The 16,859-nt window shown below is 40.1% G+C and overlaps 2 protein-coding genes across 3 annotated transcripts in view; one reads left to right on the forward strand and one right to left on the reverse strand.

Annotated features, from left to right (window-relative positions):
- The window catches only part of TRAPPC9 (trafficking protein particle complex 9), a 964,950-nt gene that overhangs the window by 748,345 nt on the left and 199,746 nt on the right, over positions 1–16,859 (forward strand). The window lies entirely within an intron of this gene.
- Positions 10,779–12,166, reverse strand: LOC114030171 (mitochondrial uncoupling protein 2-like). The gene is given in 4 exon segments (XM_027844929.1): positions 10,779–11,729; positions 11,832–11,857; positions 11,961–12,091; positions 12,144–12,166. Coding segments are annotated over 4 exon segments (1,131 nt in total).

The raw sequence follows: 16,859 nt of genomic DNA on the forward strand, positions 1-16,859 counted from the left end.
TCTGCACTAACCTTTACTCCCAAAACCCTTGCTCCCCAGACCTATCACTGATAAAGCTTTGCCACACCAATCTTAGATTACTCCCATTACCTGTGTCCTCCACTCCTATTTATGTGCTACTAAAACAGAATTGGAGAAGAGCCATACTTACTGTAAATTCATTAAAATTTTATGTTATCCTACCTTCTCTCAGCTGTACCCTCACTGTACTAAGGTCACTCTCATAATCCTTCACAGTTAATTCTCTATCCTGCTCACCACTGGGTGTTCCAGAGCTCTTCTTTCCTCAGCCTTCTTTGATCTGTTCATCTGAGGACCTAGCCTCATTCTTTACAGAAAAAAAATAATTGAGACTGTTTGAAAAGCATTCCTTCTTTTTCCCCTTCTCACCTCACAAGTCCTTGACTTTATCCCCCAATATATCCTCCTTTACTCTAGTATCTGATGAGATGACTTCTCACCAAGGCAGATCCCTGTACATGTTTGCTTGATTCTATCCACTACCATCTTCTCTAGCAGATTGCCTCCTTTATCAAATCCATCCCCTATCCTCAGTCTTTAATTTCTCCCTGTCTTCTGACCCTTTCTCTACTATCTACAAACATATCCAAACTTCTCTATCCTTTCAATACACACACACACGGCCCTACCATCCTGACTTACTACTGTTAAATTTTTTCTCCTTTTCTCAGTGAAGCTGCTTCACAAAACCATCCTTACTCAGTGTTTCCACTTCCTTTCTTCTTACTCTTTTCTTAATCCTCTATAATCTACTTAACAACTTTATCACTCAACTGAAACTTCTCTCTGCAAATGTTCTTAACTTCTCTGTATCCTTTAATACTGTTGAATATCCTCTTCTCCAAATGTGCTCTGTCTCTGGGTTTTTGTGAAACTGCTCTTTCTTGGTTTGCTTCCTACGTGTTTCACGCTTCCTTCTTGGTCTCAGATTATCATCATCATATATGTTATGCCCACTAACTTTGGAAGTATTCCAAGACTTTGTTCTGGGCCTCTTCTTTTTTTTCCTCTATACTCTCTCACTTGTTAAGCTCAACAGTTCCCATGAATTTAATCATCTCTGTTTATGACTCTCAAATATATACATGTATACATACATATACATATATATACACATGTATACATACATATACATGTATATATACATGTATACATACATACATATCTTCATTTGTGTGTACAGAATTGCTTTGCACAGAAAAATTATAGTTTAGGCCTTAAGGAATTCTTAAGTGAATTTTGAAGAAATGCAGAATTTTGGACCCAGCTTCAGTGGAAATATTCTTTTTGGTTTTGGTTTTTGTTTGTTTGTTTTGCAAATCTGTCTTCCATGTACAGTAAGAGATTTTTCCCCCCAAGATTGATAGAATCATTAGCATCTAATTAGTCTGTCATTCCTTCTGTCCCTGGCTCCTCCAGTAGGAAGCCAAGAACTGCTTCTCATTGCCCTTGCTGAATTTAGCTCAGAAGTTCCACCTATGTGGGGCTTTCTTCATTCCAAAGCAAGATGGTGTTGCCTCCAAATGTGGTCTTACCAGAGCAGAGAATAGTGAAGCTATCATCTCTGTAGTTCTGGACACCATACCTCTCTTAATTCATCCTGAGTTCACATTAGCTTTCTTGACTGCAAAATCTTACTATTCATTCATTTGGGGCTTGCATGCCACCAAAACTCCAATCCAAAACAATCAGCACTGATTAAACACCTACTATGTGCCAGCACTGTGCTTAACACTGGAGGTACAATTCATAAAAAGAAAGGCAGTCCCTTTCCTCAAGGAGTTTACAATCTTACAGGGGTGAGACAACACACAAAAAGAGGTGGAAAGTGGCAGGAGGAGATCAAAGGGATGTCTTGTTCTGTGGATTTGAAACCAGGCAGAGCAGCAGATGCAGAGTGGAGATGTTTTTAAGCAAACTACTGTCTAGCCATGCTTCTCACATTCTGTTACTTGTGTTGTAGATACTTTGAACTCAGATTCACTTTGAATCCTCAGATAGCTGCCTGATACCCATTGTTGTATTGAATCACAGGAGGACTGAGGTAGGGAAAGGTGTGTCAAATGTCATGTAACACTCCTTCCCTGTCATTAACTGGCTTACCTTTCAAACATTGTCAGGCTAGCCAGCAAAGATATCATATCTTATTAAAATTAATACTGGTTAGACTAATGCAAATTAACAGAATAGCCAACTAGTAACTTATAAGTCTTATAACTGTTTCTGAATCCCCTTTAATAAGAAAAAATATATATATATTTTATATATATATATATATTTTATATATATATATATATAAGGGCTATTTATATAGCCTTTAAGACATCAGGGAAGGTGGCAGCTAAGTGGCGCAGTGGATAGAGCACCAGCCCAGGATTCAGGAGGACCTGAGTTCAGATCCAGCCTCAAACGCATTAACACTTACTAGCTTGGTGACCCTGGGCAAGTCACTTGACCCCATTGCCTAGCCAAAACAAACAAAAAAACAAACAAACAAAAAAGACATCCAAGAAGTCAAAGACCCATTTTCTGTCCAAAAGGTGCTTAGTACTATCAGGGAGATAAGACTTTATATTTATACGGGACAAGTGGAAAGAGTACAAGCATTATTCAATCTGTGGCTTGCATGTAGTAAGCATTTAATGATTCTTGAATTAAATTGAGAACTACATTGTGTGCTATAGATTCTAAGTGCTCTGGAAGTTTAAAAAAATAAAAAGAAGAATCAGAATAGACTAGAATAGTCAGCATGTGCTCCTTGGAGGAAGCAGATCCAGGTAGGCCTTGAAAATTGGATAAGGTTAATGTCACAGAGAGAAAGACAGACATGCCAGATACAGCATAAGCCAAGACCCAAAACAAAAAGGGAGTTTGGTGTGATTGAAGAACACCCACTGAATGAATGAATGACTAAATGAATGAATAAAAAAAGCATTTAAGTGCTTCCTGCATGCCAGGCTCTGGGGATAACAAATACAAAAACAAAGACATTCCCTTTCCTCAAGGAGCTCATACTCTAATGGGAAAACACATGAGGCACATTAACCTTCTAAATGGTCCCCCTGCCTCAACTCTACCCATTCCAATTCTTCATCAGCTGTCAAGGTGATTTTCCTACAGTCTAGATTTGACTATGTAACTGACCCCTCTGCTAATAAATTCCTATGACTCTCTATTCCTTCTAGATCAAAAATAAAGTCCTTTGGCATTTAAAGCTCTTTAGCACCTGGCCCCTTTTTGCTCTTCCGTTCTTCTTATATTCTATTCCCCTTCTCACACTCTGTGACCCAACAGTCCAGACCTGCTTACTGGTCCTTGCATACAGTGTTCCATCTCCTGACTTCCTGCCTTTGCACTGGCTATTCTTTAGGCCTAGAATGCTCTCCCTCCCAACTTCTGACTTGTAGAATCCTTGACTTCTATAAAATTCAGCTCAAGTGCCATTTGCCCCAGGAGACCTTTCCTAGTCCCCTCATTGGCCAGTACCATCTCCTCTAAAGTTACCTTCCACCCCTCTATATTTGTTTTCTCATTTATGTGTGCTGTCATGCAATACCTCCCATGCCCCTAATAGAATCTAAGCTCTTTACAGCAGGGACTATTTTTTTGCTTAATAGGAATGTACGTTTACTAAGTGCTTACCATGATCATTGGAGTTCAGCAGCAAAGCAGATGGTAATGTATCTTCTTTAATGTCATTTCCACTGATGAAATCATGTATGCTTCTTATGTTAAACTATTTAACAGTGCCAAAGACATGAATGTTGAGGATTTTGTTTTCTGGAACTTCAGTAGCTGTGGTTATTGAGGAGATGGTGCCTTCAGCACCTGCAGAGAAGCAGTTGCCAGTTCCTATCTATCTCTACAGTAGTTGGTTCCCAGGATGATGGTTATATAGCTGGGCTTGGAGGGCTGAAAGGAGGACCAATGATTTTAGGGGAGAGACACTGCCATTCCCATGAGTTTTTGGATTATCTGCCCATAGGTAGAATTTGGACAGTAGTTACTGTTGGTAGTGAGAAAAGAGGGCACCTTCTCTACAGAGATTGTTGTCTTCATTATAACTGCAGGGGGCAGGCTAGAAGCTGGGCTGGTAGTCTGGGAGTCACTGTTATTCTTAGGATTCTTGGTTCATGGCCCTTATGCTATTTCCATCAGGATCTTGAAGTGGAAGGTGGTTAAAGTGGTGTTGGTCGTTTGAGTTACCTGACAGGTCACCTCCTATCTCTCCCCAAAAGGACTCTCTGCTGCTTCACCTAGGCTGGCATGCTTATTGATTGAGTGAGTGAATGGTGGGCAGGGAAGGGAGGCACTTTAGTCCAGAAAGTTATAGGAATGGTAAGTGGGGCCACAGGAGATTAGATTTATATACTTCATCCAGGTACAGTGGTAGAGATGATTTGCTGAGAGTACATGGTTCCAAGAGGCAAGGTGATTGTCAAGGAGGTTATGGAGGTAGCCAGAGAGGAAGGATTGAAGGCTTGGCTAAGGCTTTTCTTGAAAAGTATTCAGAGAGGCAGTCACCAGCAAGGAGAGTAGGGCCACATAGTAGAAGTTTCTCTGGAGTATGGCCTCTGGAGTAGGTCTAGAAAAGTAGTTGGAAAAGAAACTATAGGAGGTGACCAGATATTTGGGAATGACTGGATCAAAAGGTTCAACATGGTTAGAAAGAATGATAAGAAGGGAAACTATGTAGGATCACAGAGCTCTTGATCAGGAGCCAGGAGTCCTGGGTCTTAGTTGTCTGTGCACCACTAACTGACTGTGCCTTTGGAGGAGTAATTTCCTCTCTGTGAGCTACATTGTCTTCCTCTATAAAATGAAAGGATTAAACCAGATGAATTCTAAGGCCTCACTTAGTTCTAATATTCTCATTCTCTTCTTGGACATTGTGTGTTCTAGGATTCTGTCCAACTCCAACATTCTGTATTCTAACTTTCTATGTTTAAAGGTTCTTTTCCTGCTCTGACTTTATATGACTTTAAGTATTATCATTCTTATAATTTTAGCTAAAATCTTTTTGAGCTAGACCTACAACACCAAGGAATTGCCTTGATTGTCTCCTTGTAGCCAGTGATGAGTTTATTATCTAAAGAGAGAACCTCTTACCTCAGAGTCAATCAGAATCATAAACCAGGGTTTTTTAGCAGTGTTACAGGTCATATTGGGAAATCCGGCTTGGCCAGTTTAATCACTTAACCTACCGGAGCCCAAGGTAACTATGGAAACACGATGTTATCCTTATCTACTGTAAGCCCAAGTACAAAATGTTCTGTTTCCCTTCCCCCAACCCCCACATTCAACTTTCTGAATGTGCAGAGTGACTGAGGCTAAAAAAAAAAAAACAAACAATTAAGGCAGCCCGCCTTTGAGTTCTTCTAATTAAAAAGTAAATAGCACTCGCTTTTCAGCATGGGAAGATGTGCTGAGACCTCCTTCAAGCTCCTCTTTCTATTAAAAGAGCTTTCTATTTTCATCTGAGCTCTTTCTGAAAATGCACCACCTACCCAATTTATTCCACAGGGAATGACAGATTCCAGAGAAAGCAGAGGGCTTCCAAATTAGCCAGCCTGCTTTCAAGAGGATGTGGCTTCATTTTCCAAGAGGGCTTTTTCTGTTCAGGCAGATTTTGGTCCACAAGACTGGCCCAAGAGAAACATATGAAGAATGGAGAGTTAGTTGAGAATTGTAAACTCTTAAAGTTGAATGGGACCTCAGAGGTTGGGCACACCCAGACCTCGAGCTGGAAAGAATCTTAGAGATCCTGTAGTTCAGGGGTTCCTAACCTTTTTGTATATCATGAACCCCTGTGATAGTCTAGTGAAGCCTATGGAATAATGTTTTTTAAACATAGTGGAAGCAAATGCTAAATTTTATTTAGGTGTTTGGTAATTTTTTTCCCATCCAAATTCTCAGACTCCCTGAAACATATCCATGAGCCCCAGATTAACAGCCCCTGCTCTCAACTCACCCTCGCATTCAACGGCTTAGGACACAGAGGCCCAGAGATAGGTAGTGATTTGCCCAAAGTAAAGACAGCTAAAAAGTGTCAAAGTTAAGACTCAAAACCAGGTCCTCTAACTCCTGATCCAGTGCTCTTTCTCCTATACCATACTGCCCTTCTATTCTTAATCTGTAAATGAGGACAATATTTATACTACCTACCTCATAGGGCTGTGAAGATCAAATCAAATAATGGATGAAAGCAGCATAGAACTATACAAATCTCAAGTGCTATAATAATAATTATTATTAAATAATTAATAGTCTCATTTCAGTCAGTCAGTAAGCATTTATTAAGTGCCAACTATTTGCCAGACATTGTGCTAAGCGCTGGGGATACAAAGAAAGGCAAAAGAGAGTTCCTGCTGTCAATCAGCTTGTAGTTTAATGGGGGAAATAACATGAAAACAACTGTGTACAAACAAGATTAACATGAGAGGTTAATTTGGAAATGATCTCAGAGGAAAGGTACTAGTATTTAGAGGTATCTGGAAAGGCTTTTTGTAGAAGGTGAGATTTTATCTGGGACTTGAAGGAAGCTAGGGAAGCCAGAAGGCAGAAATGGCCCCCTTCTTCATGCTCCCCTCCCACCCAGGCTGTGTGCTAATGCTGTCCTTAGCTGCCTATCCTGTAGAATCCTAGCTCTTTGCCTATTCTCTCATCTGCATTTGTCTCACTCTGTTTTGTATTGCATTTATTTAGTTGTGAACCCTTTCAGCCCATGAGACAACACACTCCCTAAGAGTCGACCTCAAGTGTGTTGAATATAGCACGTGCTTAATGCATGTTTGTCGAATTAAAATTAGAGCTGGAAGGAATCGCCTAGTCAGTCCCACCTGCCTATTTAACAAATCACGAAATTGAAGCCCAGAGAGAAGACACAATTGACCCGAAGTCAATGGAAGAACTATTAAGAACCTCTTTCTCCTAATCCTAAGCACACTGCTCTTCTCATTATACCAAACTTCACTGAGAGGCAGCATGTAGTAGTGGAAAAGGCATTGAAAATGGAATTGGGGGAAACCTATATTTGAAGCCCAGCTCCAACACTGGAGCATGGCCATGATCATCATGGGCAAGTCATTTAACTACTGTGAACCTGTTTCCCCATTTGTAAAATGAAGAGAATTATATTTATACTATCTAATTATCAGGGTTGTGAAGATTAAGTGACTATTCATTTATTCATTCATTCAACAAGCATTTATTTCATACTTGTACAAGAAACACTTTGAAAACTGAAATGTGCTATATAAATCTTGTTACTATAATAATACCTTTCACTACCATCATCATCATCATCTTATGTTTCTTGAGGAGGTATTTACTAATTAATCAACACTGGCCAAATAAAATAGGCATAGGGTCTGTTTTGGGGAAAAGAATCAATTTACAACTAGATGAGTACTCTAACCCACCCATTGCTCAAGTCCCCGCACCGCCCCAAAGAAATCACAGCTCCATGAGCCAATATTGCCAGGATATTCTGAGCATTCTGTCTCTGTGTTGTATGAGCCTTGTCAGATCTTAAGTATTAAAAACATTCTCAGAGCTGGATGGTAATCAGATATTATCATTGCAAGTGTGTCTATTTTTGCAAGAAGGCCAAGAAATGGAGTTCATTTTGCACTTTGAGTAGAAAATGTGCCCAGGATATATCAAACTTGATAGGACAACTTAGGTGAGTCTACTGGAGAATTAGGCCTACTCCATAACGGTTTAGGAGTTAGTTTGTGTCTCAGCTCTGCCATTTACTAGCTTTGTGAACCTATTGTTGCCTCCATGATAAAACATAAACTTTTTGTCTTAGCATTTAAGGCCCTTCAAGTTCAGCTTCAGCTCACCTTTGTAGCCTTGTCTGATACTGCTCTCCCCATCAGAACCATTATTTTCTAGTCTATGTTCTATGTACTATGTTCCTAGATATTCTGCTTTGTCTTTCCTTCCTTCATCAAATGAGCCACCCCCTATACCTGGTACCTGTAATCTGTTCCTTTCTTGTCTTTACTTATTGAAATACTTCCCCTTTTTCATGACTCGTCTCAGGTACCACCTCATCTAGGAAGCCTTTCCTATTCTTACTTCTTAAGTTTTCTCAGAAAACTTTGACTAACTCTTTTGCTCCTGTCTCACTCTACAGTATGTTTATTTGTATAAATGTGGCATTCACTTACCCTTACTGTAGTAGATTATAAACTCCTTGCAAGCTCAAAGTTTGTCATTTTTTATCTTTCTATCTTTAGTCCTTCACATTATTGCTTTGTATGATAGTTATTTAACTATTTGTTGAATACAATTGAGGTCACAAAACCTTTCTGAACTCCAGTTTCCTCATCTGGAAAGAAGGGATATGTAGGCAATGTTTGAATTGCCTACCTTGTGGAGTTGTGAGGATCAAATGAAACATCCATGAAGCACTTTGTGAATAGTAATCTTATTATATAAATTAAGCAAACTATTACTTTATGTCAGATATCATTGATATTATTGCCTCAAGCACCTCAGATTAAGGCAAGGGGTCCTATTTTATAAGAAACTTGTCCTTTCCTTGCATTGACATCCACACAATCTCCACACTGTACTTCATCCTAGTGCCCCTGAGAGCTTCAGAACCTGACATCTGCCACCATTCAGAGGTTGCTTATGCCTGCTATGGAGGATTTCTGCCACAGTAGAAATCTTTTGATTCAAACTTAATATGATTATTCAGGCCTGGTGATGTGGGGCTGGAACTCAGGAGAGAGACTAGGGCTAGATATATAGTTCTGAGAGTCATCTGCTAAAGGATATTTGAACCCATTAAAGCTGATGATTTTACCAAGTGAGTCAGTCTAAAGAGAGAAGAAAAGAGGGCATGGGACAGAACCTTGTGTGATCAATTAGTGAGCATGACCTGGATGGTGGGAGCACTAGCAAAGGAAACCTAGAATTATCTGTCAGTTCATAACAACAATATTATAAAAACCTAGAAAGAATTTCTAGAAGGAGAAGTTATTCAGCCATTCCAATTGCTGCAAAAGGGTCTCTATGGATGAAGACTGGGAGAAAAAAGGCCCATTTGTCAGGTTTTTTATTTTTTCAGGCCTTCGCTTTTCTGTGATGCCTCTTTCAGTATGGGGACCCAAAGAACTAGTTCCTAGATGTTGTCCTCAATAGGAAATTTAAAGAGGTAATACCTTTCAATGCAGGTTGGTTTTTTCCTTTCTTTTCCAAAATTCATTCTGTCATGAATTAGAAGGTTTTCCCTTATTAAGTATAAATCTGTCTCTCTGCAACTTCTATTCCCTTGCTCCTAGTTCCACCCTCCCAGATAAAACTGAACAAATTTAAGCCCCCCCCTTTTTTATACCGGTTTTCTTTTTATTATGAATTTAATAAATGTCAACAAATATGAATATTTCAATATACAAAGGAGAGAAAAGTTAATTTAATATGAAACTGTAAACTATTACAAAGTGTCTTTCCAGTAGCTGTGTTAAATTTAACGTAATAATAACAATACTGCCCTGCTTGTCTGCTTGCTTTTGAGTTTCCTTCTGCTCTCATCTGTGTATTTTTAATGTTTCATGGATGCTCTTTTCTTTCCTTGTTTTGCTTCAACATCACTATCCAATAACTCTCCTCACAATAACTTTCCCCATTCAAAAGCACCCCCAAATAAAAGCCCCCCCTTGTAACACACAAGCATAAAGCAAACATTTTTATACATTGACTGTACCCAACATGTGCCTCTAGTCCACACCTCTGTTCTCAAGACAGGGGGCATGCTATAGCATCCATCTTCTCAGCTGGTCATTACATTGTTCAGAGTTCTTAAGCCTTCTAAGGTTTATATCTAATGTTTTCCACACAACAACCATTTTAACATTTGAAGATACCTCTCATGTCTCCTTTAATCCAGACTGCCTTCTCCTCTACCTGTCTACTTTCCTTCCATGCCTGCCCATAACCCTGGGCTAGGCAATGAAGAAATAGATTTTAGATAAAATATAGTCCCTGCTTTCATAGAGTTCGCCAGGGGATTAAGCACAAACTCAGATGAGTACAATACAGTTTATGGAGTAAGTGAAGTAGAAAAGTGTAAAAATAAGTGCTCTCTGAGGTCCCAGTTAAAAGGTCATTGTGGACCAGGGGGAGCTGGGAAGAATCCAAGGTGTCTCCTTGTCTTAATCACTGATTCTAGGTGAGCTCTAGCTTGTCATTTCCTTCCCTCCCACCTAGATCATCTTTTCTCCAGGTTCACTTCATTCTCTTCTGGTAACCATTAACTTAGAACTCTTTGCTGCCCTGGAAACAGTGGTTGTACATTACAGACACGCTGGGGTCAGTTTTCGTTCAAAGTACCATCAAGTTTCTGAAACACTTAAAAGGTCCTTAAGACGTCATTGAATCATAGATAGAGAACTAGAAGGGAGCTTAGAGATCTTCTAGTCCAACCCTTCATTTTTCTGATGAAGAACTGAGGCCCAGATATGTTTCTTTCTTTTTTGGGGGGGGTGGGGGTTCTGGTTTGGCTTTATTAGAAGTAAGGAGCTTAAGAATGGAGGATTGCATCCATTAGAATGGATGCAATGGCAGGAGAAGCGGGCTGGAGAAGGTTTAAATGGGGCTAACTCTAAGCAGGAGTGTAGGGGAATCCTTCAATGCTAAGGCAGGGGAGGAGAGGAATAGGGGAAAAATAAGAGGGAGGAGAGGCAGAATGGGGTCAGACTCAAAGGGGACAGGCATCAAATAGAAAGCTAGCAGGAGAGGGCTCAGAAAGGAGTTTCCCGGGAAATGCGAGCAGCCATCAGGGCCCATTTCAGTTGCTCATAGGTGACAAACATCACTACATTCAAGGACCCCAAGCAGAGGAAGGAAGGCATGAACCCTTTGTAGAAGGCTTGGGGTCCCTCCTTCCGAAGCACAGTGAGGGCACAGTGGCCAGCACTATCATACTGGCCTGCAGCAAAGTTCATGTATCTCGTCTTGACCACGTCCACAGGGGAAGCAATGATGGTGGTGCAGAAGCCAGCCCCAAAGGCTGACATGAAGTGGCATGGAAGGTCATCAGTCATGCGGTGGGCCTTCAGGAGGGCATCTTTGATGAGATCATAGGTTACCAGCTCAGCACAGTTGACAATAGCATTGCGGGCAACATTGGGTGAAGTTCCTTTCCATAGGCCTTGAAGCCCCTCCTCTCAGGCTATAGTCTTGTAGGCATCCACTGTGCCCTGGTATCTCTGGCTGCCACCTGCATGAGCCTGGGCCTGGAAACGTACCTTCACCACATCTGTGGGTTGGGCTACACCCACTGGCAGGGCCCCTGTGGTGCAGCCTGCCAGGAGGCGGCTCCCAATGCCTGCATGCTCTGATCCCTTGGTGTAGAATTGCTTGACAGAGTCATAGAGGCCAATTTGGACAGAGGCAAAACTTACCTGGCGCTGCAACCCAGCCACCAGCCCATTGTAGAGGCTGCCAGAGTCCTCAGTCTTCACCATGATCAGAATGGTGCCCATGACACCCTGATACTGGGCAGTGGCAGAGGAAGCTCTGATGGCTCCCTGGCTCTCTCCCTGAATCTGCAGCTGGACTTTGGCCATGTCCAGGGGGAAAGTGATGAGGTCTGCAATGTAGGCAGCGGTGCCAGCCCCAAGGAACTTTATGATGGCTGTTGGGGGCACGTGTGTAGGCTTAAATCCAATGATGATGATGCTGGCTTTCTGCTACTTCCCAGGAGGCAAAGGAGAAATGGAAAGATAGCCTCCACTGATTGAGCAAGACGAGATAGAGGAACTCTGTCGGAGTCCTGATTTGGTGGGTCTCACGATGATGGCACCTTGATCGAGTTTCTCTAAAGGTGTCCCGCTCTTCAAAGTTACTCATGGCAACCGTGGTCCACTTCCCTTGATTTTCTATAGAAAGTTGTTGGGAAACTGAACACCTAATCATCATACTATGTGCCCGGGACCGTAGAGGAAAACACGAGGAGGCGGCAGGAGGCATGAGCCTGCAGCAGAGTCCAGCGTCCAGCAGGCTGGAGGGGCTGCCTAGCAGTCTGTCATCTGGGTCGCCAAAAGGTCTCAGTCTCGGAGGAGATTGAGCATGCACTGAAGACCCAGATATGTTTCTTGACTTACCCAAAGGGACCTAAGTGATGCATGGTAGAGCCAGGATTCAAAGCTTAACTTATTTCCCTTTTTTCTTTCCCTTTCTCTTTCACCACGATAATAGTATCATGGTGAAGTGAAAGATATTTGGATTTGATGTCAAGATCTCATGAGGTTCAAATTGTGGCTATGCTATTGATATCTTGTGTGAACTTGCGTACAGTCTATTAACCTCTTTGGGCTCATTTTCCTCATGTGAATATAATGGAAAGTGGATTGGATTACCACTAAGATAGCTTCCACTTCTAAATCTTTGTACCTCTACCTTACATTCATAATGCCACACATTTGTACAAAGCTTTCTGCTTTTCAAGGTGTTTTCTCATCATTTTTGTTCCTCACATCCGTGATGTTAGTTGGTCAGAACCTCCCTTACCATCTCTTCCTACTTTTAGGTGGATCCTGTTTGACTGGAGAGTAGAGTGGTAGGGAAAGTTGATCATGTGACTTTATTGGGAGGTAATATGCTAAGGCTTGGGGGTCAGGAAGGTGTCTTTTCTCTTTTCCCATATCCTTTCCTTCATGTTCATATTATCCAACTACCTCTTTCCCTTCTCATTCTGTAAGCCTCTAAGCCAGGGTCAAGAAGTACTGGGACTTCTTGGAGGGAGAGGAAAATTAAGGCAACTGAGGCTGAGCTGGTGGGTTTCCTCAGTTTCAGGGCCCTTTCCTTGCAATATGTGCCCTGTCTTCCTTACTTCTGTGTGATCCTAATCCCTTCAGTAACTATACAATTCCTGGCTGTTGGCTGACTTCCTGGGATTTACTTGCCTCCCTTAGCCTTCTGGTACTACTTGTCAGCAATTCTGTAGAAGGTATTCCTGTCAAGAAAGTGTTTGCACTAAATACTCTCAGAATTCCCTTCCAACTCTATAACAGATTTGTTACTAACTTCTAAAGTATCTATTTCATCCTCCCCTCTGCATGTGCATGTGCATGTGCACGTGCACGTGCACACACACACACACCATCTAGTAGTAGAATCCTTTTTACACCATCTTTGACAGAATGGTTTTCCCTTGAACATATCCAATGACAAGGAGCTCACTGTATGAAAGACAAAATTGTCAGCAAGGTACAGCAAGAATTTATCAGATACTCTGAACATCTTTAGTAAAGGCAGAGTGTGGTGTAGTGGAATGAATACTGGATCGAGAATCTGTGTTGTTTTGACTTATGTTTTCTTAAATTGCTTTTGGCCCCAACCACCCTCCTCAAATTCTGCTGCTATTACTACTACATGGACTATGTGCTTAGCAAGTTACTTCCTTCTCTCTACCTCCCTTTTATCATCTCTAAAAGGGGTTGAACTAGACTACAGGATTAAAATTTTTTTTTGATAACTAAATTTCAGTATAATTAGTTTCCTTTGTAATCTTATATATTTTATTGATGTGCTGGAGCAGCTAGGTGGCACAGGATGCTGGACCTGAAGTCAGGAAGTCTCATCTGAAGCCACATAACTATGTGTGACTCTGGGCAAGTCAGTTAACCCAGTTTGCCTCAGTTTCCTCATCTGTAATATGAGCTGGAAAAGGAAATGGCAAACCACTCCAGTGTCTTTGCCAAGGAAACCCCAAATGGTGTCATGAAGAGTCAGACAAGGCTGAAATGAATGAACGACAAAAACATTGGTCTTGACGAGGTCCACAGGCTTCACTAGCCTGCCAAAGAACTCCAAGATGCAAAACCTGTTAGGAACCCCTGGACTAAAGGAGCTCGATATTGTTTTGTTTTATTTTTCACCATGTCTAACATTCTTTGTTTAAGATTCCTTCTGGCTCTGACATGCTATCATCTTAGTAAAGATAAAGACCTTGTATCCTGTGTCTTCTATTAAATAATTACTTGGAGTTTAATTGTTCACATCAACAGTTTATTTTCTATATTTTCTCTATAAGCCAATTCCTGCATTCTCTTTTCATCTCTCTTTTTGTCTTTCACATCCTTTATATATGGCATTGTTAAAGATTTAAACAGAGACTTACATACCCATAGTAGTGTTAGCTTATCTGAAACGATTTAAATGAACTGGGAAAAGTAGAAGGTGAATAACAGTAAATCAAATAGCTTGCCATTCAGGGTGACAGCTTCATTCATAATAGAGTTTACTCTTGCATTAAAGAAATGCCATGTAGTTTCAAAATCTACCTAACCATCTGGTTTTTTGTAAAAACTCAAATTCAGTGCAATTTTGGCAGCTAATTCTAAGCATTCTGCAGCCTCACACTACTACTCCTACCATCTCTAAATTCAGATATATGTGGTATGTTTTTGTAGTCTTTGTGTATATGCGCACATGCATATGTGTATATATACACACATATACTTTATTTATTTTCCCAACTGGATTGTGAATTTATGAAATGTGGTGGTCACATTTGCTAAACTCAGGAATCTTTGAAAGGCAGCAGCATAACATAGGAAAATCATTGGACATTCATTCAGAAAATCTGAGTTCAATTCCAGACTATGGGACCATAAACAAGTCAGTAAATTTTTCTGAGCTTCAGTTTCCTCATCAATAAAATGCTGCTTTTCTTTCTTCATGTGACTGCTATGAGGCTGGAAAAAGAAAATTCCCAAGAATGCTATTATTACATGTCACATGTAATATGATTCAATAAAAATATCTCAATAATAATGATGGTATACTCTCTAAAATATTTTAAATGATATTTTGTTCATGTTTAATATATTAATGGTAGCATATATGTAAAACACTTATTGCATGTGATAAATTTTCAGTGTAAAAACAGGCTTAATTTGTTTCATTTGTTCAAGGATTCCCCAATATCTCTCCCCTTCTGAACCCTGGACTGACAAGTGTGGATTCCTTCATGGTATTACAATCCCCTAAGTGTAATGTGGCCAAAATGTTTAAAAGACACTAGGATAATAGTTGTAAAGTGCTGAAAAATGATAAGACACTTTATAGATGTGGGTTATTAACTATCGTTGTAATTATTTAATGACTTTTTGTCAAACCAATTTATAATCCTACTGGATTTGTTCTCACTGGGTTTTCATAGTGGTGATTAACAGGAGTATGACAAAATGCTTCTTTCCTGGTAGGCCTTGGACATTATGTTATGTCCCTGTGCTGTGTGCCCATAACAGACTCCCAGTAAATAAATATTAATTGACTTGGCCACTTGCATACTGAAAAATGGCAGGATGTTGCTTCAATGAAACATTTCCTGATTTCCTTGCACTTTTTGTCAATGAGGCCCTACCTTTGACCTACTTAGTAGAAAATGTTAACCATTATCTTCAGATGTCAACCTTCAGCTTAACTCTGCATGAATTTTCATATTTATGATGTCAGAACACATAATCATGATCTTATTTATAGACTAGCATGTGGCTCTTTGTGACACTGTATTCAGGGGGAAAAAAATGGACAGGCAGAAAACAATACCTTCCATAAGAAATCAGTACCCTCAGGTATTAAATGTTCAAAGGCAACATTTTGGAGGGAATTCAGAGAGATTTAATTCAACAAACAAATGCAGGGCTTTGTGCTAGGAAGTTTCATGAAAAGAGGTGAATTGATACTTGTTCAGGTAAAAGATTCCAGGTGCCCATGTGATCACACCTATACCTACATTGTGGACCAGTTAGTACTAGAGCAGTAATAAGGAGATCCAGGTCAAAGTTCTGATACTAAAACTATCCTGGAAAGGTAAGTGAGTCTGATTGTATGACATTAGGTAAGACATTCCTTTTGTGGTCCTCAGTTTTTTTTTGTTTGTTTTGTTTTGTTTTGTTTTGTTTTTTTTTGTGAGGGAGTTAGGATTATCTCTTAGGTTCCCTCTTTATGTTCTTTGCTCTAACATTTTATGTGCCAACATCCTCTTCAATGCTAGTATTCTGTGTGTAAGGTCTCTTCCAGCTCTCATTCTCTGAATCTATCCACCAACCCATGTTTTACATATGGCAATCCCCTCTATTGGAAGATACTGTTCCCCATTGTACATAGGAACAGCAACATTGTGCAATGATCAGCTTATGAATGGCTTAATTCTTCTCAGCAATACAATGATCCAAGACAATTCCAAAGGACTCATGATGGAAAATGTTGTCCACATCCAGAGAAAGAATTGATGGAGTCTGAATGCAAATCAAAGCATACAGTTTTTAATTTTTTTCATGTTTTTTATTCTTTTGCTCCGTTTCTCCCTTCACAAAATTACTAATATAGAAATGTTTTACATAATTGCACACACATAACCTATATCAAATTGCTTACCGTTTTAGGAAGCAGGGGGAGGGGAAGAAGTAGAAAAATTTAAGTTTAAGAAAAAATGAATTCAGTGCAATTTTGGCAGCCAATTCTAAGCATTCTGCAGCCTCACACTACTACTCCTACCATCTCTAAATTCAGATATATGTGGTATGTTTTTGTAGTCTTTGTGTATATGCGCACATGCATATGTGTATATATACACACATATACTTTATTTATTTTCCCAACTGGATTGTGAATTTATGAAATGTGGTGGTCACATTTGCTAAACTCAGGAATCTTTGAAAGGCAGCAGCATAACATAGGAAAATCATTGGACATTCATTCAGAAAATCTGAGTTCAATTCCAGACTATGGGACCATAAACAAGTCAGTAAATTTTTCTGAGCCTCAGTTTCCTCATCAATAAAATGCTGCTTTTCTTTCTTCATGTGACT

This window comes from Vombatus ursinus, unplaced genomic scaffold (genome assembly GCF_900497805.2).
Source record: "Vombatus ursinus unplaced genomic scaffold, bare-nosed wombat genome assembly UNPS02005236.1, whole genome shotgun sequence".
NCBI classification, from domain to species: Eukaryota; Metazoa; Chordata; class Mammalia; order Diprotodontia; family Vombatidae; genus Vombatus; species Vombatus ursinus.